Below are 26,707 nucleotides of genomic sequence, written 5' to 3'. Positions count from 1 at the left end.
GTTTTATTTCCTTATGGTAGACACATGGGTGAAATCATTCATCATCTGTCCTTCTACTGATTTATTTCACTTCAAATAACATCCTTCCTTTTCCCAACACCTTTCATTAAAAGCTTTTCCTCTTCCACTGTGTGGTCATGGCCTTTTTGTCATAAAGTGTTGACCCAAGTATGTGTTTATTTCTGTATTTTTAATTCTGTTCCATAAATGTATGTGCATAACACTACCATACAGTGTTAATTACTATTGTTTTATAATAGAGTTTGAAATCAGGTAATATGATACCTCCATTGTTCTTTTTTCCTCAAGATTGCTTTACTTATTCAGTATCTTTAATGAGAGACCTGGAGAGACACCTACCACCTGCTAGACTGCTTGTGAAGCTTTCCCCCATTCAGGTGGGGACTAGGGCCTGGAACCTGGGTCCTTGTGTACAGGAACTTGTGCACTTTACCAGTTGTGCCACAACTCAGCTACTAAAATAGGATTTTGTACCCCTTTACTTCTCTCCTCCTCTGGAACTCTAATAATGCAGATGCTATTCCTTTTACTTTCATAAAACTGTTTTCATATTTTTCTATTCCTCCTTTTAAAAATTATCTGCTTTGTATTTTCCATTGTCATACAATCTAATTCAGTAATTCTGCTAGCTACTTCTTGTTTAATGTTAACCCTCTATTACACATTTTAGTTGACTATGATATTGTGATTTCTGCTTGAAATTTTTCATATTTTTCTTTGGCTTTATTGTAATTTTCTTTCTGTTTTCCAAGTGTTTTCCTTATTTTGGTGAGCATTTTAAAACTGTTGCTTTATATCATCTTTAGTAAGCTACTAAGCTTTATTACAGTTGACTTCTCCTCAGGCTATTATTTTGCTTCCTTGCTTGTGGAATGAAATCTTCTGTCTTCATTTTAAGACTGCATATTAACTTCTGTGGCCAAGAGAGAGCTCTCCCAGTAGAGTACACACACTTGCCATGCTTGAAATCCTGGCGTCATGCCCCCCAACACATCACACAAAGAGAAAGCTCTCTCACCACCTATGTAAAATAAATGATCGCACACTAATTCCTATGTGTTGCATTAAATCAGCTTTCCTTAATTTACTGGGTAGGGAGGATACTGTGGTGTCTCTGGTTTATATACTAACACCTCTCCACCTGTTTCGATGGCTAAAGTTCTAGTGCTGTGTGTGGGGTGGGGTGGGACTGTTGTGTGATGGCTAAAGTTCTAGTACTGTGTGTGGGGTAGGGTGGGACTGTTGTGTGATGGCTAAAGTTCTAGTACTGTGTGTGGGGTAGGGTGGGACTGTTCTTAGAGGGTGACATAAATCTGAGTTTTCCTGTGGGTTGCCATTGTTTTCACACATCACATTACCACTGAGTCGCCCCTACGTTGTAGCATTTCTTTGTCTGTATAGATAGAAAGCACCAGAGCACTGCTCCAGTATCCATGCTGCTCCCATGTGCAGCCAAGTTAAAGTTCATGGTAAGGTGTGCATTTACACACAGAACATCTCCCCGCTCCCTCATCGGGAGAAGACTAATCAGTGAATATCATGCTTACTCATTTGTTCACCTATCTATTGTGTGACTTTTATTAGAGAGAAGCTTCCATGAAAGCATGAAATTGCCTTCTTTATTGCTTTATACCCAACATAAATATACTTTTTAACCTTTATAGAATGATTGGTTATCTGTTCTGATCCCCCCCCCCCCAAGTGGGAGGTTCTTCCTTTGAAGAGTTTGTTGGAAATATCAAACAATACAAGGAAGGCCATTAGGTACAAAATACTTATGTATTTATGAATTCATGACCAAATTAAATATGAAACCTTATATAAAAAGAGCTGTGGTGTTTGTTTTTTTTCCCCTCCCCAGTCTTCCTGTCCCCACTGCAGCAGTTTGACACAGCACAGGGCTGTGACTCACTCCTTCTTTTCTGCCCTTGCTCTGCAGGGGTGTCCTCCAGCTGAGTTTTGGGTTCCAGGTGCCAAATGGAACTCAGCCCCTCCCTGGCTCCTGTGATGGAGGCTGGCTCTGACAGTGCCTTTGGGGAAGAGGCAGTGGGTCCCTGAGGCGTAAGCAGTCCCTGTGTGCTGGGGGTTGTTCTGGGGGCCATGTCATGTGAATTTTCTGAAACTTCTTGGCCAGCCTTCACTTCCCCTTCCCACTGGCTTTTTCTGCACTCACCCGTGGGCATAGCAGTTCAGGACAGGGGGGGGCACTTTCTCTTCCCCCTGCTCTTTAGGTCCCAGATTCCCTCTCACTTCTAAGGTTCTTCGTAGGTCTCAAAGCCCTGGCACATGCCACCCCACCCTTCTATTCCAGAATGAGGGTGCAGAGCTGTGCTTCTTAGAGGCTCCCTTCCTGTGCCTTCCACTGTTGTCTCCACACCTCCCTCCTGGCTGAGCTCATCTGAAGGGAGTCTAAGTAGCCACTAGAAGGCAGCACACACTGGCCTGCCCAGCGAGCCTTCCCTGGAAGACTTAAACCAGGAGGCAACTCCAATCCTGCTCTCCTCTTATGGAGCATCTAACCTGAAATCCCTAGGTCTTGGCACCACAAGTGTTAACAAAGAATCCTGCTTCTGGGTTTCCTCCATCCCAGAACTTAGGTCAGACCTGTGGTGGCAAAACCCACCCCAGAGCCCTGGGACCTAAAGCCCAACCAGAGAAAACACTTGAGAGCTTAGTCCAGGACCTCACTGGCCCCTCACCACCCCCCACCCCCAATTAGAGGGATACAGTCTTTTAGATCTAAAAAGGAGGATATGTGTTGGGGAGTGAGATGAGGGTGTGAAGTGGGAATCAGGATTGGGAAACAGGGTTGACTGTAGCCCAACCATGGGGAAATATCTTCATTCCTCCAGCCTCACCCCTCTGCTCCTCAGGACTAACCTTGCTTTTGCTTCTGTTCAATTCTCCTGTTCAATTCGCCTTCCCTTCTATACTGTGTCCCATGAGCCTTTGCTACAGTGACTGCTGTTCTCCAAACCTGTGTTGTTTTCCTGACCTGTGACAGACCCCTAAGCACATTTACCTTCTAGGGTGTCTCCCTCATGGGCTAAAGCCAGGGTCTAGTGCCACACCCAAGTCTCAAGACACCCCCCCCAACCTGCCCCCACTCCAAGTCCTCAGCCCCAGCATGTGAAAGCAGGAGCCTGTGCTGCCCCGAGAGCCTGCAGGGCCAGGACACCTGCAGCCACTACAAGTGACCCTGACACAGTGAAGCCCATTCTTCATCTACACATTTACCTTGCCACCATGGCGCCCCTGTTCTGCTTCATAAAAATGTAAATTATACAGGACTATGTTCTGGCTTTCTTTCAGGGGAAAAGGACAGTGTCTTTGTGGTGGTGATTTTGTTTGTTGTTTGCTTTTCTGCTACCTTTGCCCCAAGGCCCACAAGAAGCCATGGAAACCAGAGGTGGGGGAGGAGCCCAGGGGATCCTGGACTGTTGTATCCTGGCACCCCATATCCATACCTCTTCCTGCTCTCCCACAGCCCAGGGCTGTTTCCTTCAGCTCCCACCTGAGAGGATTGGGGTGGGGGGGCAATGCTTCTAGGTCTGGAGCTCAGGCCAACCTCAGCACAAGCTCCCCACTGTGGCCCTTGGCAGCTGCACCCTGAGGCCTGGAGGTGGCCTCTGAATGAACATTTCATTTCCACCTGGACTTCTCTCATGAGGGTCTGACTGGTCTCCATGTGGAAGGGCCCACAGAGATGTGCAACTACCTCGTCCAATGGAAAAGCAGGGCCGGCGATGCAGGGCCCTTCCTGCACAGACACACACACCCAAGCCTTAGAGGGCTTCTGTGACTCTGGGCCACCGCCTCTCAGACCCCTTCCTGTTCCCAGCCTCCAGGAGCTTTCCTGGTCTCCCTTTGGCTTCAGGGGCCTCAGTGGTCTCTGTTCTGACCCACAGGCCTGGCTCAGGTTGGCTAATGAGAACAGCTCTGCCCTCAGGGTCCTGGTTATGTGAGTCCCCTTGTTTCTGGAAAGTGGAGGGGAAAGAGAGACAATGTGGAAGATCAGGGGGGCCAGAGCAAGTGGGGACAACAGCATCAGGGTCAGAAGAAGGTGGCAGCATCTCAGACCACAGCCGAGGAAGAAGATGGGGATGAGGAGGAGGCTGCAGAGGAGGATGGCGAGGAGGGACTGTTCCAGAACAGCCACCGCCGCTTGGGCTGCCGCTTCAGATGGAGATAGTCTTCCTTCTCTCGCTCCTTCCGTGCCCGCTGGTAGTGGTCCTCCTCCTTCAGGTACCAGACTGGTGGCCACCGATGCTTCTCGAAATACTCTTGGTTTTCTGGAGCAGAAGGCAGTGGGGCCCGGGTTAGACTGGGGCAAGAGGGGCACTGGGTGGTGGGAGGTATCTGAGGGACTGTCACCGGATCCCCTGCCATGGGAGAGAGAGCAGGGACATAAGCCTCCCTCTGTGTGAAGTCCCACTAGGGGGAGCTCCTGAATCCCCTGCCCAGGAGCGGGGCAGCAAGGCTGGGCAAAGCCAATCCCAGGGGCACTGTACTCCAAAGACAGACCTAAATGTTGGCTTGGAATATTTTGAGGGAGAAACTAGACTGAGAGAAGTATGAAGGGGGGTGAGGATAAGATAACTGGGCCAGGGAGTCAGGCAGTAGTGCCAGGGGGTTAAATGCACATGGCGTGAAGCACAGGACCGGCGCAAGGATCCTGGTTCGCGCCCCTGGTTCCCCAACTGCAGGGGAGTCGCTGTGAATCAGTGAAGCAGGTCTGCAGGTGTCTATCTTTCTCTTGCCCTCTCTGTCTTTCCCTCCTCTCTCCATTTCTCTCTGTCCTATCTAACAACAATGACATCAATAACAACAACAATGATAACTACAACATTAAAAAACCAAGGGCAACAAAAGGGAAAATAAATAAATTAAAAAAAAATAACTGGGCCAGAGCTGAAGTCTGAGGGAAGGACAGGAGGGAAGGATCAGAGAAGATTAGGCTATGGACTGTGGGATTCTTCTGGAAGGGGTGGTGGCCATGGAAGTTTAAGAACTGGGAAGGAATATTATTGGAGCCTGTGTTAGAAAGAAAATGCTAGAAAGGGTGTGACAATTGTGAAGGGAGAAGTTAATTAGTACTGGGGAGGGGGGTGTCAAGCTGGTAGTGGAGGAAGTCACGGCAGAGTGGAGACCTTAGAAGCACCAAGTGGCAAGAACTGGAAGAGGCCAGCACCACCTGCCCAGGATCCCATGTGCTCCTGCTTGACCCCAGGACCTGGGAAATGAATTAAGTAGAAGGGATCACAGGAGACCTCAGAAGAAAACCAAACCTCTCTTACCCAAGCTAGGACTTTCATTCATTGTTAGGTTGAGAGATCAATGTCATGAGTCATGAACTTGAAAAAACTACAGGTGCTAGGTGATTGAGCCCACACACATTACCACAGATAAGGCCACAGGTTTAAACCCCTGGGACCCACCTGCGGGGGGGGGGGGGGCGACTTAAAAAGCAGTGAAGTAAGGCTTTAGGTGTCTTTCTTTCTCCCTCCCTATATCTTCTCCTCTCGCAATTTCTCTCTGTCCTATCAAATAAAAAGGAGAGGAGGGGATAAAAGAAGAAATGGCCTGTTGTGTATGTAACAAATCCCAGCAATAACCCTGGTGGCAGCTGAAAAATAAACAAACAAACAAAAAACCTACATAGCAGAAGGGCTGGGGAGACAGCATATAGTTATGTGAAAATCTTTCATGCCTGAGGTTCTAAGGTCTCAGGTTCAGTCCCCAATCACCACCATAAACCAAAGCTGAGCAGTGCTCTAGTATTTTTCTCTGTGTATCTCTGTATCTTCTCTTTCTTTCTCCCTCTTATTAAAATAAAATAAATTATATATCACTACACAGCGGCCGCTGGGTGGTGGCTCAGGTACATGCATCAAGACCCGGGTTCAAACTCCTAATCACCACATGGGACATCTGGAGGGGGATGTTTCAGAAGCAGTGGAGGGGTGTTATCACCGCTTCTTCTTTACCCATCTCTCTTAGAGCAGGGATGGGGAACTTTTCTTTCTGCTAAGGGCCATTTGGATATAATATTATCTGCAGACAAGACAAAATTATCAACTTTGAAATTAGCATGTAACATTGCTATGAAAAAAGAAAAAAGCTCTTAGATACATTGAATTCTGAGTTCTTCCTGTGGTTGCTTTGGCAGGGCCAGGCCAAATTATATGCAGCCCCAAGATGGATGATTCCCATCCCTGATCTGGAAGAAAGAAAAAATGAGCACTGGGCACAGTACAGTCTTACAGTCATTGAGCCTCAGTGATGACCTTGGTGGCAAAATGAAAAACTACTTGACTTTATTTCTTTTTTAAATTTTATTTATTTATTTTAATATTTATTTTATTTATTCCCTTTGTTGCCCTTGTTGTTTTATTGTTGTAGTTATTATTGTTGTTGTCATTGTTGGATAGGACAGAGGGAAATGGAGAGAGGAGGGGAAGACAGAGAGGAGGAGAGAAAGATAGACACCTGCAAACCTGCTTCACCGCCTGTGAAGCAACTCCCCTGCAGGTGGGGAGCCGGGGCTCGAACCGGGATCCTTATGCCGGTCCTTGTGCTTTGCGCCACCTGCGCTTAACCCGCTGTGCTACAGCCCGACTCCCACTACTTGACTTTCTATGTGTGTGCTGGGTCACAGTTTAAAACACATTTCTTACTGTGGCCTCCTATCTCCAAAAGCCTGAAAAACACCTAGTCCAGCACCATCTTTGGACCTTTGTGAAACAGAAGCCCAGAGAGGCAGAATGAGATGCCCAAGGCCCCAAGCTGCTCTGCCCTACCCGTTGGCTGCATGTACTTTTGCCACAGCCTCCCTTCCCCATCCCAAGGTCAAGTTAGTCCTAGGGGTGCTTGGCAGCCTGTGAAGTGACATCGGTGCTGCACACCCAGACTGATGTGAGGGAGGTATGGCAGGAGCTGCTGGGAGGCTCACCTGGGGACATGGCCTTCATGTCTCGTGGGAACTTGCGGCACACATTGTTGTAGTTGGTGCAAATGTGGTGGAGACACCAGTCAGCCAGCTGGTATGCACAGTGGAACTAGGGATAAATAGAGAAGCGTCTGTGCCATGATCCCAGGGAAGCACGGTCTGCACACACACCCACAGGGCAGTGACAGCCAAAGCTGGTGCTGGTGGGCAAGGGCCCTATGGTCATAAAGAGCCCCCATAAAAAGGGAAGTCCACACAAAACTGGGATTTGGATCCTGAGAGACACCATCACCACCAACACCACCTCTCTTACCCCCAGCACCCACATTCCTCCTTTTCCTCCCCACCTGCACTAAGGTGTTGACAGCTGGCTTCCAGGCCTAGTCCTTCTAAACTCTCTAGGACCGAGTCAGCAAGCCTCAAATCTGCCATCCTTTATTTAACTTCATAAAGTAATCTTTCATGGCAGAATTTCTGGTACTGTGAGGACCAGGTAAGCGATTCTGCTTGTTTGTTTTGGCATTTAATTTTAGAAGGGAAGTCCTCAGTTGCCTTTAAATGACCTCAGGCAGGCCGCAACCATGTCTCAACATGAGATTGGGGTTCCCCTCTGTGCCCTGTGTTTGCCTGCAGTCTCAGTTCTTTTCCTGCTGTAAAATCTCCAGCTTTTCATTGTACTGCTGTCAATGTTCTTTAATTCCATACATAACTGCTTAATATGCTTTGTTGCTCCTTCATATGATGCATATATGTCTATTAATAAGTGCAACCGCTTCTTGTTGTATAATACCCTTGCTCATTATATAACACCCATCCCTAGACCTTCTTATGTTTTGAAGCTGAAAAACTGTGCTATATGATAAAAGTATAGCTGCAGAGGCTGGGCACAGTTGAATGTACACATTACAGCATGTAAGGACTCTGGTTCAAGCCCCTGGTCCCCACCTGCAGGAGGAAAGCTTTACAAATGGTGAAGCTGTGCTATAGGTATCTCCCTTTCTCCCTTCTCACTCTCCCTCTCAATTTCTCTGCCTCTATCAAAATTAATTAATTAAATAGTTTATAAAAAGTCTAGCTGTACTGACCATTTTAAAGTTACCTTTTGCTTGTCAAGGTGGATCCTCTGGCATGGTGGAAGAGATGGGCTCTGCTTAGTCAGGGACCCTGGAGGCATGGGAGCCTCTTTCTACCCACCACCCCCTAGTGTTCTCATCCGCTGCCAGTGGACACACAGGGTCCAGAACTGAGATTGTTGGAGAGATCCCTTCCCCTGTCCTCAGACCTGCGCCAGTTCCAGGAACACAAGGACGTCCCCATCAATGTCCACCATCATCTGCGTTGCTTCCATCAGCCCAGTCACCGTGTACTGCTCTGTGAGACACACACACACAGCCAGGAATCAGTGTAAGAACCATAGGGCAGAGCTGCACTTACTCAGATCCCTCGAAGGGGCTCAAGGTAGGGAAATGGGAGAGCAGGGCCAGGGGCAAATCCCCACAGGCCTGGGAAGACCACAGAAGATCTGTTACTCTCACCAGTGAGGAAATGGTGCTTTGAGCAAGACATCCCCAGTGGAGTAGAGGTGGGAAGTGAAGGAGGGGAGTGGAATGATCTAAGACACTTTTCAGGCTAAGTATATTCCATGAAATACCCTGTTCTATACAGGGTGAAAAGTGGACCAGCCATGACTTCACCAGGACAGAGTGTCAGGTCTCAGGTTTGCTGTAAGCACCAAGTTAGAACTGTGGATCACACTTCACTATTGGGATTAACTTTGCGGTCACATGTAGACTAACCTAGCCTTTTATGTGCCTGGAGTGAAGAAGTAAACACTCATCAGACCTGAATTATCTTTAGAAATATACATGCATTTCTCACTCAATCTGAAAAAGACCTATAAACAGTAACCATGCATTAGCAGTGAGCATCTTCACTGCACAGATTAAAGCCTTGCAATCCATTTCCAAACTAGAAATCCCAAAACCACAGGGATCGTTGGATAAATGTCTGAATCCAGGCCTGGGGCATGAAATATATAAGATCTACCTCCTATATGTTGTCAGTTCCAGATGTCCAGAGAGCTCAAAGACAATGGAGCCACCATGAGGACACTCTCACAAACTAAAGGTTCAGTGAAGCACCCTTTAATAAGATGACTGCAGTTAATGAAAACCAGCCAAGAATAAGACAGGAAGTCCTAATAGTACCTGAAAGAATGAAGCTGCTTTTCCTATGTGAACTGTTCCACTCAGAAACCAAACATTGAGTGTGGGAAGACTTCTCTTTTTAGAAGTGCCTCAATAGATGAGCAAAGGAATAATTGTATTGGAATATCACCATCCACAACACTGAATAAATGAATGGAGCAAAGCAATGATACTCACTGACTGCCATTATCACTAAAGAGAGAAAAAGAGACAGTCTATGCCTCCTGATGAAAAGAAATCCTATGAAGATGGTTTGAAAAAAAAATTGGGGGGCCAGGCATTAGCACACCCAAGCAACTACACATAGTACTAAGTACAAGGACCCTCACAAGGACTCAGAGTTGAGTCCCCCACTCCCCACCTGCAGCAGGGACACTTCACACGCAGTGAAACAGGCTTGCAGTTATCAGTCTTTCTCTCTCCCTATCTACCTTCCCTTCCCCTCTCAATTTCTCTCTGCCCTATCAAATAAAATGGGAAAAAATTCAAAAAGGAAAAAACGGCTGTCAGGTGCTGTGGATTTGTTGTGCTGGCACCAAACCCTAGCAACTGGAGGCCAAGACCAAAACAACAACAACAAAGTTGAGTGTAGAGTCTTATCTTACACCTCTAGGCCCAGGAAGTTCTTTATAGGAAATGTGGTGCACTACAGAAATGCAATCAGCATATATAATGATTGTAGACAACTCTAAAAGACAAATCATCAGTGGGTTCTTCCCAACAAATTGCAATGGGAAAAAAATGTTCATGCATAGGGCACCTGTAGATTAAAAGAAGCTTTAAAATCACACACACACACACACACACACACACACACACACACACACACACACACTGAGCCATGACATAGTGTTGAAGGGTGAGTAGTTGCATGACAAACCTATGAAGACAAGTAAAGTGATAAAAGTCCTAAAAAGTTCACCAGAAAGAGGGCTGGGCAGTGGTATCCCCAATAAAGTACAAGCATTACCATGCACAAGGACTTGGGTTCAAGCTCCGTTTCCCACCTGCAGGAAGGAAGCTTCACAAGCAATAAAGGAAGTCTGCAGGTGTCTCCCTTTGTCTTCCCCTGCTTCCCCCTCCTCTCTCAATTTCTCTCTGTCCTATCAAATAAAGGAAGGAAAAAAAAGGGTGGAGGGGAGGAACAGCCACCAGGAGTAGTGGATTCACTTTATGTAGATAGCCCTGGTTGGGGGTGGGTGGGGAGGCTAAAAAGAATAGAACTGGGGGGTTGGGTAGTGGTGCACCCAGTTGAGTGCACACATTTCCATGCATGAGGACCTGGGTTTGAGCCGTAGGTATCCATCTGCAAGTCGATAGCTTCACTAATGGTGAAGTAGTGCTGTAGGTGTCTCTTTGTCTCTCCCTATCTCCCTTTTCCCTCTCAATTTTTCATCTGATAATGAAATATATATATTAAAAAGGAGAAAAAGGAGGAGTAATAGGCAGCATGGTTCCCCTGAGGGAGGAGACAGTATGATTGGGAGAGGAAAGTGGAGGATTTCTGGTGTGACCAACAAGGGGTTGTTTTATTTGATAATAATTCACTAGCTGAACAGGTTCCCAGTATTTATGTTACATTTAATAATAATAGAGTTTTGAATCTGAAAGATTAACTTCTTAAAAGGAATCTTTCACCAACTGGAAAAGCTTGACCAATTATATCCCAACTGACCAGCATACTCTGCCAAGCCCTATAGGGGTGCACCTGCCATGTGCTTCTGTATGTTTCCTAGTGTGTTCACACCACATCATGGGAGAAGTCGGTCAGCATCAATGTGGTGATGCTATATGCCCTGACACAGTGCTGACATCAGCCTTGGTGACAAGGCTGACAGAGTGTGCAGTGATCTGCACAGGCACATGGTAGACTGTAGGTGAATCCAGACTGCTGGTGTGCAAAGCATTGTGGGTAGGCTAAATAGACTTAAAAGGACAGCAGCCGGAACTCTGGGGCTCTTTTTGGCTTCGGCTTCTTCTCCTGGTCAGATGCCTCTCAGCAGAGGTGCCCTAGGCATCCATCCGCCATGTCTACTTCTCCTGGGAACTGAGCATGTGTGACTCGGATAGCCGGCAAACTTTTAGACCCCTCTACAGCCATAAGCAACCTTTACCAGAGCTTATAATTGTTTATCTTATGGGAGTAAACTTTGATAACCATATTCAGACTTTCCATACCTCTTTTTAAGTTAATTTACAACAAATCAATTTCTTCTTCTCCTTCTACTACTTCTACTACTACTAATTCTTCTTCTTCTTCCTCTTCTTCTTCTTCCTTCTTCTTCTTCTTCTTCTTCTTCTCCTTCTCCTTCTTCTTCTTCTTCTCCTTCTTCTCCTTCTTCTTCCTCTTCCTCTTCCTCTCGTCTCCTTCATTTTTTTTTTTTTTTTGCCTTCAGGGTTATCGCTGGAGCTCAGTGCTGGCACTACAAATCCACTGCTCCTGGTGGTCATTTTTTTCTTTATTAGACAGGACAGAGAGAAATTGAGAGGGGAGGGGTGATAGAGAGGGAGAGAGGCAGAGCGACTCCTGTAGACCTGCTTCACTGTTCATGAGTTATCCTTGCAGGTGGGGAATGGGAGGCTCGAACCTGGATCCTTGTGCAGGCCTTTGTGCTTCATACTGTGTGTGCTTTACCAGGTGCACCACTGCCTGGCCCCCCAGTGTCAGTTTCTATAAGCCTTTCCATGTAGTCATGCAGCTTAATATATCCAATGGTTACAGTGTGAAAGTTACCCATGTGACTTGCATCTGCCTGCCATGATGAAATAAACCATAAAAACATATAAAAGATCATTTGGGTCATTTATTTGGAAATAATATTCCTTTAAAAAAAAACTTTGGTCAGTTACCTGACCTCTTTTTTTTAATGCATTTTAATAAGAGAGAGATACAGAAAGAAAAAAACAGAGTACTGCTCAGCACCTGCTTAGTGGTGCTGGGTTGGGGGGGGTTGAACCTAGGACCTCAGAGTCTTAGGCATTAAAGTCTTTTGCAGATCCATTATGTTGTCTCCCCAGTCCTGGATATACTCTTTCTAAAGTTGGATGACTCAGTTCCAGAGTGTGGACAGTTTTATGTGCCCTGTGGAGTTGGCACCACTTTTCATGGAGTCACTGTTATGACTGTGATCTCTGAATCCACTCTCTGGCTCCCTGCCCTAAAGCCCTCTGTGTCCCCAGCGGGGGTCCCTGACTCCTCTGCAGGCTCAATTCTCAACAAAATTGGTTCCAATCAATAACTTCTGCCTCCTTCCAGTGACAAAGCTCCACGTTAAAGCTCTTTTCTCATCACTGGATCGCTCTTGCCTGCATATCTAAGTCTCAGTCTCTATCATCAACCCAGAACCCCAGCAGCTGACCTTGGGGTCATTCCCTAAACCTCAAATCATTATCCAAGATCCTGCTCCCTGCCCCTGACCTGTCAAAGAACATTAGCCAGTGCTGGAATGGATCCCAACACAAAGTCAATGTCAATTGCAACGCCAACAGAAGGCTGTTGCATGGACAGCCTCCAGCTCCCTTCAACTGTAGTGACTCTCCTCTCCAGCCCTTTGCACTCAGACTGCCTACAGCTTGGTCTCCCCACACCTTGGTCCTTGTTCTACCCAAGGCTGTGGGGTTGGCCCTGCTCTCACAATCTTTACACACATTTGGAAGTAGAAGTGACAGTTTAATTTATTTTTATTTTTTGCCTCCAGGGTTATTGCTGGGGCTCAGTGCCTGCACAATGAATCCACCATTCCTGGTGGTCATTTTTTACATATATATGTATTTAGACAGGACAGAGAGAAATTGAGAGGGGAGGGGGTAATTGAGAGAGGGAGAGAAAGATAGACACCTGCAGACCTGTTTCACCGCTAATGAAGCAGACCACATGCAGGTAGGGTGCAAAGGCTGGAAGCTGGGTCCTTGCACTTGGTAATACGTGTGCTTACCTGGGTGTTCCACAGTCTGGCTGCTAGTTTTTTTTCTTGAGGGAGAAAGAGAAGGTGAAGTTAAAGGTAAAGTAGAAAGAAAAGAATAAAGAAGGAGGAGAAAGAAAGGAAGGAGGGGGAAGTGAAGGGTAGAATGGGGAATTGTATTCTATTATTATTATTTTTTTTAAAATATTTATTTTATTTATTTATTCCCTTTTGTTGCCCTTGTTGTTTTATTGTGGTAGTTATTATTGTTGTTGTCATTGTTGGATAGGACAGAGAGAAATGGAGAGAGGAGGGGAAGACAGAGAGGAGAGAAAGATAGACACCTGCAGACCTGCTTCACCGCCTGTGAAGCGACTCCCTTGCAGGTGGGGAGCCGGGGTTCGAACCGGGATCCTTATGCCGGTCCTTGTGCTTTGTGCCACCTGCGCTTAACCCGCGGCGCTATAGCCCGACTCCCTGTATTCTATTATTTTGACATCTAAAACTTGAAGGAAGCCCAGCTGATGAGAAGCCCAGCATCTACCGGACACCACAATGCTGGACTAAATTTTTACTGGTAAGAGAGCCTATAAGGCTGACCTCTCTTCACACATTTCTCTCTCTCTCTTTTTAAAGATGATGTTTGGACCTAAATTCTTTTTTAAAAATTTTTTAAAAATTATGTTTATTGGATAGACAGCTAGAAATCAAAAGGGAAGGGGGGAGATAGAGAGGGAGAAGCTTCACCAGTTATGAAGCTTTACCCCTGCAGGTGGAGGCCAGGGGCTTGAACCTGGGTCCTTGTGCATTGTAATATGTGCACTCAATCAGCTGCACCACCACCCGGCCCCTCTTCACACATTTCTTTGCACCTATGCCCTTCCCCGTACCTCAACATGCACACTGCACTTCTGTAGACTTAGTTCCTGAGTGTTGGCAAAGTATCTCCTAGGAGGAGATGTGGAGAGAAGGGTGCCCTGCCTCCTCCCTCGGGGAGGCCCCTGGGTGCCCTGGCTAGTTACCTGTGAGGGCAACCAGGTGTGGCAGGCAGAGGCGGTTGGCCAGGATGATGAGCTTCATATCATCTAAGTCCGGGCTAGAGGTGAACATACCCGTGTAGAGGTATTCCAGCACTGCCCTCATGCAGCTCTGGCTCGTGTAAGGGAATACCACCTGTAAGGGGGAGAAGAGCAGGCCACACTGAGCCCCAGCGTCAGGACAGCCAGTCAATTTTGGGGAAGCCAAAGACCTGAGTCCACATAGCTGGTCTCCTTCCTATGCTGTCCTGTCCCTGTGCCTGCTCAGAAGACTCCTGCAAAGGCCTGGATCCCTGAGGGCCAACAGGCTCTGAGGCTCAGTCTGCCGAGGGCATCAGTGAACAGCTTTTATGGGGACCCAGAAGCCCAAGGAGGTAGTTCAACTTGTTGGAACACAGGATAAACATGCCTAAGGCCCCACAGGCCCCAGGTTCAATTCCTAATGCCCTTATAAACCAGAGATGAGCAGTGCTCTGGTGCCTGCTCCTCCCACCTCCCGTATGTATATATCACTTTCTCTTATAAATAAAAACATATATTTTTAGTATTTATTTATTTATTCCCTTTCGTTGTCCTTGTTGTTTTATTGTTGTAGTTATTATTGTTACCGATGCCATCATTGTTTAGGACAGAGAGAAAAGGAGAGAGGAGGGGAAGACAGAGAGGGCAAGAGAAAGACAGGACACCTGCAGACCCGCTTCACTACTTGTGAAGTGACCCCCCTGCTGGTGGGGAGCCGGGGGCTCAAACCAGGATCCTTACTCTGGTCCATATGCTTTGCGCCACCTGTGCTTAACCCGCTGCACTACCACCCAACCCCCCCCCCCCCCAATATTTTTTTTAAGAACCTGGTTTTTCTCTGGTATCCTTCTGAAACCATTTTGGCTTGGAGGATGTCTGAAGGAGTTCTTTCAGTTACCAAAACCTATATCTTGCCCTTCCCAGCCCTAAGGGAGCCAGGAAAGTAGGGTATGGAATGAGCAAAGCAAACACCAGCCAGCTCTAGGCTGCAACTTTGGGCCTCCAGGAGCTCTTCAGAACAGAACTGCAACAAAAAGTGCCCTCTCATCAGATGCAAGCCTCTCTGGGCTGCTCCGGGGATCTGGGGATCCGCTGGAGTTTTCAGGCTGTGGTACTGAGAAGTGGCTGGGACTGGCAGGCCCCTGGGGCTTCAGAGAACTCCCTGTCTCATGTTTCACATTTCTGGGTCCTACTGAGGTGTCAAGATCAGAGAGAAACTCCTATCTCAGTACCCTCCCCTCAGCCTGCTTCAAGGCCTGCCTTCCTAGAACTGCTCTGTCATAGGAAGCCAGGCTGCACTGCCCCTGGACTGGCTTCTCATTCAAGTGTCAGGTGAGAAACCAGGGCTAAAACAGGGGTGCTCAGCAGAAACAGGAGAACCAGTCTTTCACTCAAAAGAGGTCAGACCCACTGGGAAAACTGCAGAGCCAGCAAAGTAGCTCCCTTGGATAGGGCACTGCTCCCTTGGATAGAGCATTGCCATGTGTGTGACTCCAGTTCAAGTCGGAACCTCACTGCATTGAAGGAAGCTTCAGTGCTGTGGTGACATTTCTTCTATCTCTCTCTGCCTCTCTGTTGCTTTTGCTATCTAAAAAAGTGAACCTGGAGTGAGGTCCTGTAGATAACCAAAATAAATAATAACTTTCTTCATCATGAGCACAATCCAGGTTTGAGCCTGGCTCCCAGAGCAGTGAAGGAAGCTTCGGTGCTGTGGGCTCCCCCCGCCCCTCTCTCTTGCTCTCTCTGTCTTTTGATCTCTAAAAAATAATAAGGAACATTCCCCATCAGTAGGGGAGAAGCTTCGTGAGCAGTGAAGCAATACTGCAGGTGGGTCCTTTTCTCCCTCTTTATCTCCCCTTTCCCTCTCAATTTTTCTGTCTATATTAAGAAAGAGAGAGAGAGAGAAAAAATAACTTTAAGCATCTTCATCAAATGATAACTTGCTCACACTGTTTTTTCAAGTGTGTAACCCAGCTTTAAGTTCAACTGCTACCACATTAAAGGCAGCTTCAGTGCTGTGGTTTGTTTCTTCCTCTCTCTCTCTCTTTCTCCATCTCTCTCATTCTCTCTCCTCCTTCCATCCTCCTCTCACTCACTCCCTTGTATCTGAAAAAAATAAAATAAAAATTTTAAAAAGAGTTTACTGACAGAAGACAGAGAACAGAAAGGACTATGGCCTGGGACACTCTGTTCAACAGAGAATGGAGATATGAGGCTAGAAGAAAAGAGAAGAGAAAAGAAGAGAAGAGAAGAGAAGAGAAGAGAAGAGAAGAGAAGAGGAAGAGGAAAAGAGGGGAGGAGAGGGGAGAGGAGAGGAGAATAGACTGAAGAGAAGATTCCTAAGGACATACGGACAAGTTCCTCCCAGGTCTATGTTCCCAAGCCCAGTGTCTAAGAAACTGCCAGGATGAGTGGGAAAGCAAGTGAACTGAAGCCACACTACTTAAAGAGAAAAGAAGCAATTAGTTAAAAAAAAATAGTGTGTCTCAGACTGAACTCATCACTGTCTTCAAATATAGGATGTATTGTTGAAGACTGTCAAAGCCAAGAGATGAGGGGGAAATGGTCACTGCAAAAATAGATGGTGTGGCGAGGGCATAAGGGGGTATGTTGGGCAGCTCCAAGGTCTGCCAGGGTGTAGAGGGAGGAGGTGAGCTGTGGGGTTAAGAGCCTTAACAGTGCTGCTGTTCATGGGATGAAAGATGAAGCAGGGTTGGCTTGCAAGCTGTCTGGTCTTTGACCCTGTGATTGGAGCAGGTGGATAGTGACCTGTAGTATGAGAAAGATGTGATAAAGGAGATGTGGGGGTGTACACATAGGAGTAGTTGGTTGCATATAACAGGCATGCTTGCAAGACCCTCCTTTACTGTCTTAGAGATCTTCTTGAATGGGGAACTCATTAAGGTGGTATCATATCAGGTAGAAAGCATATGGTAACCTGTGTAAAAACATGGGATCAAGCCTCTCGTCCTCTCCTGAAAGGAGGAAGTTTCATGTGTGGTGGAGTAGTGTTTCTCTTTCTCTCTCTCTTTCTTCCTATCTCTGTCTCTTGCCCCTACCAATAAACAAATAAATAAACAAACAAAAACAGTGACAACAAGGAATGGTGGCTTCATGCAGGCACTGAGTCCTAACTATAACCCTGGTGACTGACAAGCAAACAAACAACTTGTCTGGGCTGGGGAGGGGAACTCCCTCCTGAGTCAGTAAGGCCTCAGATGTCAAAGCATCAACAAACTAGAAAGTTAGTTTTACTCTGTGTTTTCTCTGTGTTTCTCTTTCTCTCCCCTTGCCCCTATTCCTCTCCAGCTCTATCAAAAAAGAAGCAAAAATAACAACAACAACAACAACAAAAAGTAACCAGGAGCTCTGGATTTGTCATACAGGCACAGACACCAGCTTCAGTGACACCCTTTGTGGGAGATAAAAAAAATTTCCCTTGGACCATCAGAGTCAATGCAGAAAAAAAATACCATTAAACAGCAGATACTTTCAATCCAAAGATTCTAAGTGCCTGTCTCCTCCCACCCCTCTCCATCTTGGCCTTACCTCCCGGGTAGAACTCTCCACAAACGGCCCCCCAAACATTGCGGCCATCCAGTCACAGCTAGAAATCAACAGGGGCTTGTGGGCACTGATGGTGCCATCATCCAAGATGAAAGTCACATCTGTTGAGAACAAGGGCATCACATGAGAATGTGTTGAAAGAATGTGCAACCAACCCACAAGGCAAAAGAGCGGGCCTGTCTCCTGCAGCCACAAGTGTGGAACAAGGAAGCAGTCAAGATCTTGGGCATGGGGCACAATGCCTCAAGAGCAGAATCCCTATATCTCGAGGACATTAACCCTGAGAAAACTTAGGTGTGGTAACCAGGTCTACCCAGACCCCACACAAGGTTGGTGGAAAGGTCCTCTCCTGCCTTCTGGCTACCAGCTCCCAAGCATGTTCTATACCTGAGAAGGTGCCTTTTGCCAAGCACTCCTTAACCCGGTTGGTCCGTCGGACATGGAAGGCCTTGGTGATCTCCTGGTTCATGAAGGCCTCGTTGTTGAGAATGTTGGCCACCATCATCCGCAGGTCAAAGACCTCGAGCAGCTCAGCAATGTGTGCAATGTGCATGAGGTCCCGCTCCTTCTCGTCCAGCTCCCCCGTGTACAGGTACTTAAGGACAGCCCGGAAGGGCCCCGGCTGGATGGAGTTGTCCATCTTGACCACCACCATCAGCCGGGACTTGTAGGTCAGTGGGTCTTCTGCCATCTCTTCCTGGATGCTCACAAAAGCACGGCTCCAGGAAGAAAGCACTCGACCCCGTCCCGGCAGGAACCCGGTGCCATTGCCCCGTAGAATCCCGTCACTGGTGGAGGCGCGCAGACCCGCAGGGCCAGAGCCACACTCGTCCACGCTCTCACACACATCAAAGCTAGCCGCCCGCAGCAGGAAGTCCCGCCCATGGTGGTGGTGGTGGTCAGGGTGAGCCCGGTGGTCCTCTGGGCGGGAGGCCCCTGGCCCCGAGGGCCCCCCCAGCTCTCCCTCACTCAGGTCCATGAGGAACAGATCGTAGAACTTGGAGGAGGAGGTGGAGAGGTAGATCTTGTGGGCGAAGATACGCACCCGCTCCTGCAGCACCAGGATGACGTCCGCGCACAGCGGGTCCTCCAGGAGGTGGGCAGGGCACTCCTCGCTGCTGGAGGGGGGGTCGGGCACCACAATGATGGGAGGGGGCGGCTTGGGGGGCAAAAAGGGCGCCTGCAGCAGAGGCCGCTGCACATTGCGGAGGTGGGATTTCCAGAACTGCAGGTGGCGGCGGGAGATGAGTGCCGCCCGGATGGCATTGTCGAAGACATCCTTGATGCCGAACTGGGCCACCACACTGGTCTCGTAGTAGGGAATACCTAGCTCCTTGGCCACCTCCCGACCCTTCTCTGGGGGAAGGATCTCATTAGGTTTGATGGGCCTGCAGGTTGAAGAAAAGAAGCCAAATTAGGTTTGGTGGTGCTGGGAAGGAGGGTGGGTATTCTGTGTGTGCAGAAGTGGTCCTCTATGGTCTGGCTATTCTGCACGGGATTGAAGGGGGATGGGACTCTGCTCAGGGTCTATGTTCCTGATCCCACTCCTGTCCTGCTCATTTTTACTGAACCCCTGGCTTTTCTTCTCTGTCTTCAAGATCCATCTCTAATCCCCTCTTCCTCCAAGAAGCCTTCTGTATCTATGCCAGGTCCCAGTGTCTCTCAGTTCAAAGCAATGGTAACATGAACGACCTACCACTCTGGCAATCAATATGAAAGGCTCCATGCATGCTGTTTTTCCTTGTTTGCTTTCTTTGACAAAACAGAGAGAAACAGAGAGGGGCACCTGCACCACAGCTTCATCTCTCATGACACTTCCTTCCTGCAGGTGGGGACTTGAATCTGGGTCTTTGTACATGGTAATATGAATGCTCAGTAGGTTGTACCACCATATGGCCCACATGCTGCCTTTTCTTTTCTTTCTTTCTTTCTTTCTTTCTTTCTTTCTTTCTTTCTTTCTTTATCTCTCCCCTCCTTTCTTTCTTCCTTTCTTTCTTTCTCTCTTTCTTCCTTTCTCCCAGCATGTTCACACATTAAGTTCATCTCCCAGCAAAGTTGTAGTGCCTTTCACAAAAGACAATCTCTTGGTGCTTATCCCAGTATTGCTCACATAGTATGTGTGGTTGAATGGATGAATGAATGAATAAATGACCATTCCTTTTGGCTCCCTATAATGGTTTGCTTCAAATGGAGAAAGACATATAAGGCCCAGTGGAGCTTCCTTGGACAGCCATGGCGAAGACACATGGCTCCCCACATCTTCCTTCTTCCTGCCCCAGGTACCCACACCCCCTACCTGGCCAAGGGTCGCCTGGCCCGATTGACAGCCTCCAGGTCGGCGTAGCGCAGGTCCAGCTGGCAGCCCACCAAGATGACAGGTGCTCGGGGACAAAAGTGCTTGATTTCTGGGTACCACATAGTCTTGACATGGTGGAGGGAATTGGGGTTGGCAATGGAGAAGCACAGAACTACCACATCAGATCTGGGAGTGGGAGGGAGGAGGATGAGGTTATGGGCAGAGAAAGCCATCTGTTCCCAGAAAGGGCTTGGGGGGGAGACACACCTGCCCAGTCCTGACCCTCTACCAGGGTCCCATATCTGCATTTGAGTCTGCTTACATGATCAGACACACAGTGTATAATAACAGCACCTTTAATTTATATGCCCTGATTTTATATTTTTGAGCTTTCAAAGTCTGTTGTTTGACCTCCTGGCTATCCTCAAATAGTTTAAAATTAACATTTCCACCACCTCTCAGCTGAGAAAATTTATCACAGAGCAGCTCTCCTAATTGCTCAAAAGTCACAGGTCTGGTAGGCAGCAGGGCGAGGACTCAAGCCAACCTCCTGACTCCACACCCAGGCTCCTTCTGCTGTCTTGGGCCATCTCCCCTGGGAGGGTCTGCCCATGCCAGTGCTGCTGCTTCCTCCTTTCCAGTTTAAATTCCACAGAGTTGCTATGTTCCCCAGGGGAGCTGGGAAGCCCACACCCTTGGCTCCCCGCAGGAGGCCTGGCCTACCTCCCGTAAGCAAAGCGCCGATCTTTATGGTGGTCCCCAAAGGTGTCCCAGAGGCGGAGGGAGACACTGACATCATCTACCACATCCCGGGATCGCTCCAGCACCTGGAGAGAGGGAGGAGCAGAAGGCAAGGGTGGAGCTCCAGGGGCGCAATACTTGGGGCCCCCGTGCATCTGCTCAAAGTGATGCCAGCTCACCCAAGGGTACCCAGCAGCACAAAGCCTGGAGGGACAGAGCCAGCACCTCCTTTCTGAGCCCCACACAGCACTGACATCCAGCTACAGTCTCTGCAGACTCATGGGTAACCTCCAAGGCGGCCAGAAGGGCAGATATTCTAGGTGGTTGAACATAAGTGTGGATAGGATCCCTTAGGGGTCTGTGTAAGAGCCCCTGATCTCTGGATAAAACCCAGCTTCTTAGCTCCCATCTCTCCAAAGCTCCCATCTTACCCTCCCAATGCTCTTCACTTCCAGGGGAGTGATGGGACCAGATGCTGTGACCTAGGCAAGGTTTGGGTCCTAAACTTGGCCACACAAAATGCAAATAGTCTAAGGTCCATCTGCAATCCCCACTACACACACACACACACACACACACACACACACATACACACACACAAAGTGAGTTCACTTCCCAAAACTCTCTCCAGCAGCTCCTCCCCCTTGAGGTGCTCCACACCACCCCTAGGGGACTTCCATGAGCTCAGCTTGGGGGGAGGGGGCTCATGCTTTGGCACACAGGCACCCCTAGCCTTGCAAACTTACCTCCTGGCACACCCGATACTGGTCAATGGCCCAAACTGTGGGCACATGGGTGGCGAGCAGCTGGTACTGAGTGAGGGTGGCATTGCAGGCTCGGGCACAGATGAGCCTGGTCTTGCCCACGGCGTTGTCCCCCACCACAACACACTTGATGGTCTCTACGTTTGGCCTTTCATAATCCATGTCAGAATCCATTAATTGGGACCTGAGAAAAGGGAAAGAAGCCATCAGCTGAGTCCAGGGTCTGTGCAGAGCTCCTCAGCTTGGGGCCCTCTTCAAGCATCTGAGCAGTGAGAACAAAAGCAAGAAAGTTGCTGGCAACTTTCTGGAGCTTTCTGAGCAGTAAATCTGTAGGAGCCCAAAGAGCTAGAGTCCACTCGGGCTGAGAGGAGCAATTCTAAGAGATAAATCACTCTTTTCCCTCCTTTTGCCACCATCCTCCAGTGGGGCTTCTGGATTTGGGAGACCTGTGAGTGACTCCAACACAAAGCCTGACAGGGCCTGTCCCTACTCTCAGAAAGAGAGAAGTTTTCTGGGGCAGCTCATTCATCACCCGCTCTCCATCTCTCCTCCTCTCACTGGCAGGGCTGTGGCAGCAGAACAACAAACAGCTGAGAGAAGCAGAGTCAGGTCTCCACCCCTCCCAGCATGCCTGAGGGCAGGGCCACTTGAAAATTTAATGGACTTGTCGGAGCATCTGCTGGCTGCCACTGTCCTCCCTGCTTGTGGGTTTCCAAGTTCTAGCTCCCAGCCCCCATCATGGAAGTGCCAAAGTTTGTCCTTTTCATCTCTGCACTGGAGAGATTTCTGGGTGTGCCTGAGTCACCTATAGAGTACCCCTCCCCAGTGTCTGTCATGATGCCTTGGGAGGAGCACCCAGCTGCAGATTCTATTTTGACCACACACTCCTCTGTTCACCCTCTCCCTGAGCCTGCCCTTCAAGGCCCCTGCAGCTAGGAATGAGAAGCATCCCTTCTGCATCTTCCACTCCTTGGGGAGAAGGTCCTCAGGCTACAAATCACTGACACCTGGCCCTCCGGGAAAGCGGGTTGCTAAATTGCTTGCACAGGCTTGTTGTGAAAAGCAGAAGGTCAGAAACTTGGACCTGAATTTCTGGGAGAGGGTGGCCTCAGTTTTCTTCTATGCAAAAAGGAAGTGGCTTGGCCACCCACGGAGAAGGAACCAACAGAAGGCCCTGCTGCTGTCAAAATGTCATGCTGATGTTTACAAAGCTGTCACCAGGAAGGGGCTTTGGCTTGAGGGGAGGGGGGCTGCCTCCCAGCTGGAATCCACCTGCCTAGAAGGGTTGAAGAGAGGAGAGGAAGGGCCAGGGTCACATTCCCTGGGCCCAGGAAGGCTGCCTTGGCACCTTCACTAGTGAGCCATCTAGCCTGAAAGCCAGGCCACCAGCAGCATCCCTCCTTGCTGAGCTCTAACCAGACTGGATGCCAGCGTGCAGGAATGCAGCACTGAGATATCCAGGTAATGATGGCAACTGGGATTTGCGTGAGTGGATGCAACTCAGCAACTTAAGCAAAAAAGTGCAGCAAGTCTCAGCAAGTGAGACCAGTGTCTTGGAATTTTACCAGATCTGGACCCTATACAGCCAGGGGTCTCCGCAGCCCCCTCCCCAGCCTCCAGAAAAAAAAGTCTGCTTCATTCCTTCTACCTCCTCCAGACAACCCAGCAGGGAAACCTTCCTTTTAACCACCATCTTGCCCTGTTCCCTCTCCCCAGCTGAGGATGGTCACTGGTCTCAAGTCAAGGTGTTTTGGCACTGGGAGAAATTATCTGGGTGGTGCTTTTCATTTCATCTATATAAGAACAAAAGCAGATACAAAGATGTAGAAGAATATGTACGGCAGAAGAAGAAAGGTAAAGACCCATTCACCAGGAGAATTTCTTTTCCAAAATCGGATTCTAACAGTATGAAGTTCTGTAGGCAGAAGAGGACATGAGAGGGCACAGAGGAAGGGCGTCAGTTCTTAAGGATTTTGATAGCAAGGAGGATGCCAGGCCACCAGCAGGGCAGTGCTGGTCCATGATCAGCAGCTTGATGATGAAATACACACACCTCCTGCCCCCTCTAGGGTTTAGGAGGGGACAGCCAACCAACAAGTAGGAGAGTGAGAAGCAGTGAATGTAAGCTGAGATGCCAGGCCAGCTGAGATCCACTCACGCTGCACAGTACCTCCCATCCCCTGCCCAGCTGCCCCTTATGCCTGCCCCTGTGTGTCCTTCAACTTCTTTCCAATGCCTCTAATTCTCACTTACTCCACCCCTTCCCCAGCTGCTGGGCTGGCTAACTTCACTGTCATGTCCAGGACAGGACAAATGACTTCACTTCTTCTCTGGCCATCAGTCTGCCTTCTGGAAAGATGGATATGAGAACTTTTGGGGAAGCAACAAACCAAAGTCTCCTGATGCTTGGTGAATTCATGCCAAGAGAGCCTGGGCAGAGTGAATAATCTGCCGTCTTATGTAAGATGGCATTATATAATGCTAGATTACATATCTATATGTAATTATGTCTCTCTTTAAGATTCAGACTGGTCCAGTTGAGCCAGCAGAACTCTTAGTCTAATCAGGCCTGTTTCAGACGAGGATGCTGGACTGGAGACAGCAGGCCAAGGCCAGCAGTAATGAGACTGATGCTCAAGAATATTGCCACTCAGATGTATGAAGGCTGCATCTGATGATATAACCCACTCAATGAACCTCTCAACTTCCCTTTCCTCTAGCACTCTTTCCTTCAATGACTCTAGACTTTTTTTTCACACTGTTGCCTCTTTCCCACTCCTCTGAGTCTCCTGAGTAACCTCTACAAGCTGTGCTCTCCTTTTCCTCATTCTTGTCCTGGGTATCACAGCCCCCAAATCACCCCCTCTCCTTCCATGAGCTCAGGGGTTCAATGAGGGTCCCTGTACCCCCCCCACAGCCCCCCCACAGAAAAACCCAAAAGAACAGCCTCCTGCCCACTCTGTACTCAGGCCAGGCCCAACCTAAGGCATGCTGAGATTAGCCACAGCCCTTCCAGGCTCCCAGTCCCACCCCCACAGCCCTCCACACACTCCCTACACAGTAAAGCCCAGTAAAGTCCCTCTCTCCCTCCCACAGCTGATAGGAGGCTTGTTCTTCTGTGGCTGCCCTAGTCTGGTTGTCAAGGAAACACCCCCCTGGGAGCCTGGCTTGTCTCCTAGCAACCCATACCCCACATTCTGCATCTCTCAGAAAGGAAAGGAATAACCTGAAAAATGAGGTAAAATAAATAAATAGATAAAGGTAACTGGATAGGAAAGGATAACAGGGAGAGGAGAGCAGAGAAGGTGGCCTGGGAACTAAAGGAGGCTCCCACAGGGGTCACTGAGAAGGAAGATGGAGGAGGTGGAGATGAGTTCCCCAGGGCAGAGCTGGTGGGCAGCAGAGTTCAAATGGATCTTGAAAGGCCTAACAAGAAAGGCAAGGTCTAGCAATGCACAGTGTAATCCTCAAACTGAAAAATGCACTCATATTAACGGATTTCTACCAGTAGTTTGCCAGAAGAATGCAGACTGCATAGGATTTGGGCTGAAAGAAACATCTCCTGAACGGCGAGCAAAACACCCAGATCCCTCTTTTTTTTTTTTTTGTTTGTGTTTGTTTTTAACAGGAATTACTACCACCCCTCTGAACCTTTTCTCCTGATACGGTTCGAGAAAGGGAATGAAAATAGATGAGGGAAGGGGAAGGCCCCCATCCACCAAGAGATCAAGTCATCTATCTTCGTCTCCCTAGAAACCCCCGCAAAGATCAGTCTATTGCCCACCCCCAGCGCAGGCCTCCCCCGCCGCCCCACCCGGAACTCCAGAGGCTACAGCAACCGCCAAGGGAAGAGCCCGGCCAGAGAAGTCAGGAGGGGCGCGGGCAGAGCCAGGAGGGCACAGGAGGGCAGAGCTGCTTGCAATCCGGCCATAATCGAAATTAATCATTTACTTACACCACTACATGTGACGGGGTAATTTCTAGCGTACGGAACACATCTCTTCCTGCTAAACACGCTCATTTTAGTGAAAAGTCTGGGGTCACTCCGTGCGTGCAAGTTAGGACGATGCGGGCGCCGCCGCCGCCACAGGCTCCGGGCTCCGGGCCCCGGGCGCCTTAACTCAGAAACTCTGACAGAGCAGCCCAGGCCGGATGGTGGGCCGGGCGCGGCCGCGCGTGCGGCACTGCAGCCATTGCCTCTTCCGGATCAGCATCTCCCCGCGCCCCGGGCGCCCAATGTCATGGAGGCGCGCGGGGTGGTGGCTGCACGCGGCGGGGTCTTCCTCCTCTGTGGGGCCGCACCGCCTCCGCCGCCGCCGCTGCGGGTCCCGAGCCCGGGCCCGGGCTGAACGCAGCGGCGCGCAGGAGAGCCAGAGAGGGCGAGGCCGCAGCCGCTACGCGCCCGACCCGCTCACACGACGCGGTCGCGAAGACGCCTGGCGCTGCAGTGCTGGGGACCGCTCGCGACCTCCTTTTTTCATTCACAAAAAAAGAGGCAGGGAAAAAAATGTCGAGCGGGGAGGGGGTTCGCACCGAGGACGGCAGCCGGGACAGGTACCGCCCACTGAGGCGCGCTATTGGTGGAGAAGGACCGAGGGCGGGGAACGAAGGGGATTGGTTGAACTGGAGGCTCCGGCCCCGGCCCGGCAGCTCCCTCCTCTATACCTCCTTCCGCCTGCTGGAGGGAGGCTGGAGCTGAGGCTGAGTTGGTGACAGGTGGTGTCCCTGTCCTATCTTGGTGCAAAGCCCTCCTCGGACTCACACGGGTTCTTCCCCTTCCCGCCGGGAGCTGAGAGCAAACTATGAGAAGGTTTCAGTCTACCCTGGGAAGCAGTGCCAGTTACCCGAAGCTAATGAGACAGGCCTGGGTCACTTGCCCAGGTGCAGAGGAGGCCCTGTGCTAAGTGAGTGCACTGCCCACTAAGGAGCTTTCCTGCACTGCCTCCTCTCTCCCTGGCAGCTTGGGCCTAAGTCTCTGACTGCCAGGACCCGAGAGAAGCTCACCTGTACTACCTGTATCTGTTTCCCACCTGCAATTTCCACTTCCATCCCAACCCCATCCTGTGTCACCTGGAGTCCACCAGGACCTTCTGTCCTCTGAAGGGAAGACCCTAGCTCTGGAAGAAGTACCTAAGGCACTTAAGGACTCTGTCTCAAGAGTCACTCTCTGTAAAATAAAATAGAGGCGGTGCACCTGGTTGA

General features: G+C 49.1%; 1 protein-coding gene across 2 annotated transcripts; it reads right to left on the bottom strand.

The window, feature by feature from the left end:
• Positions 1–1,620: 1,620 nt before the first annotated feature.
• Positions 1,621–26,043, bottom strand: RHOBTB2 (Rho related BTB domain containing 2). Of its 2 annotated transcripts, XM_007529112.3 has the most exons (10): positions 25,461–26,042; positions 21,488–21,689; positions 20,724–20,827; positions 20,001–20,186; positions 18,092–19,092; positions 17,687–17,805; positions 14,102–14,252; positions 8,253–8,341; positions 6,974–7,079; positions 1,621–4,313 (listed from the first exon to the last, which is right to left on the bottom strand). In XM_007529112.3, the coding sequence occupies exons 2-10, from the start codon at positions 21,677–21,679 to the stop codon at positions 4,096–4,098; spliced, it is 2,166 nt and encodes a 721-aa protein (XP_007529174.1). In that variant the 5' UTR covers positions 21,680–21,689; positions 25,461–26,042; the 3' UTR covers positions 1,621–4,095. The 2 variants fall into 2 exon arrangements, with proteins under 2 accessions (XP_007529174.1, XP_060034816.1); XM_060178833.1 differs by lacking the exon at positions 20,001–20,186 and having other exon boundaries at positions 25,461–26,043.
• Positions 26,044–26,707: the final 664 nt, after the last annotated feature.

The sequence above is a fragment of the Erinaceus europaeus genome, chromosome 19, assembly GCF_950295315.1.
Source record: "Erinaceus europaeus chromosome 19, mEriEur2.1, whole genome shotgun sequence".
In the NCBI taxonomy this organism is placed as follows: Eukaryota; Metazoa; Chordata; class Mammalia; order Eulipotyphla; family Erinaceidae; genus Erinaceus; species Erinaceus europaeus.
The sequence above is the reverse complement of the archived record's forward strand: the minus strand, read 5'-3'. Positions and strand labels throughout refer to the sequence as shown.

Bases quoted from the DNA above. Each gene is read 5' to 3' on its own strand.
- RHOBTB2 (XM_007529112.3), bottom strand. From the start codon at position 21,679: ATGGATTCTGACATGGATTATGAAAGGCCAAACGTAGAGACCATCAAG. The intron at 17,806-18,091 runs GTATAGAACATG...TGTTCTCAACAG, and splicing joins GGCAAAAGGCACCTTCTCAG to ATGTGACTTTCATCTTGGAT. The intron at 8,342-14,101 runs GTAACTAGCCAG...TGTGTCTCACAG, and splicing joins ACACCTGGTTGCCCTCACAG to AGCAGTACACGGTGACTGGG.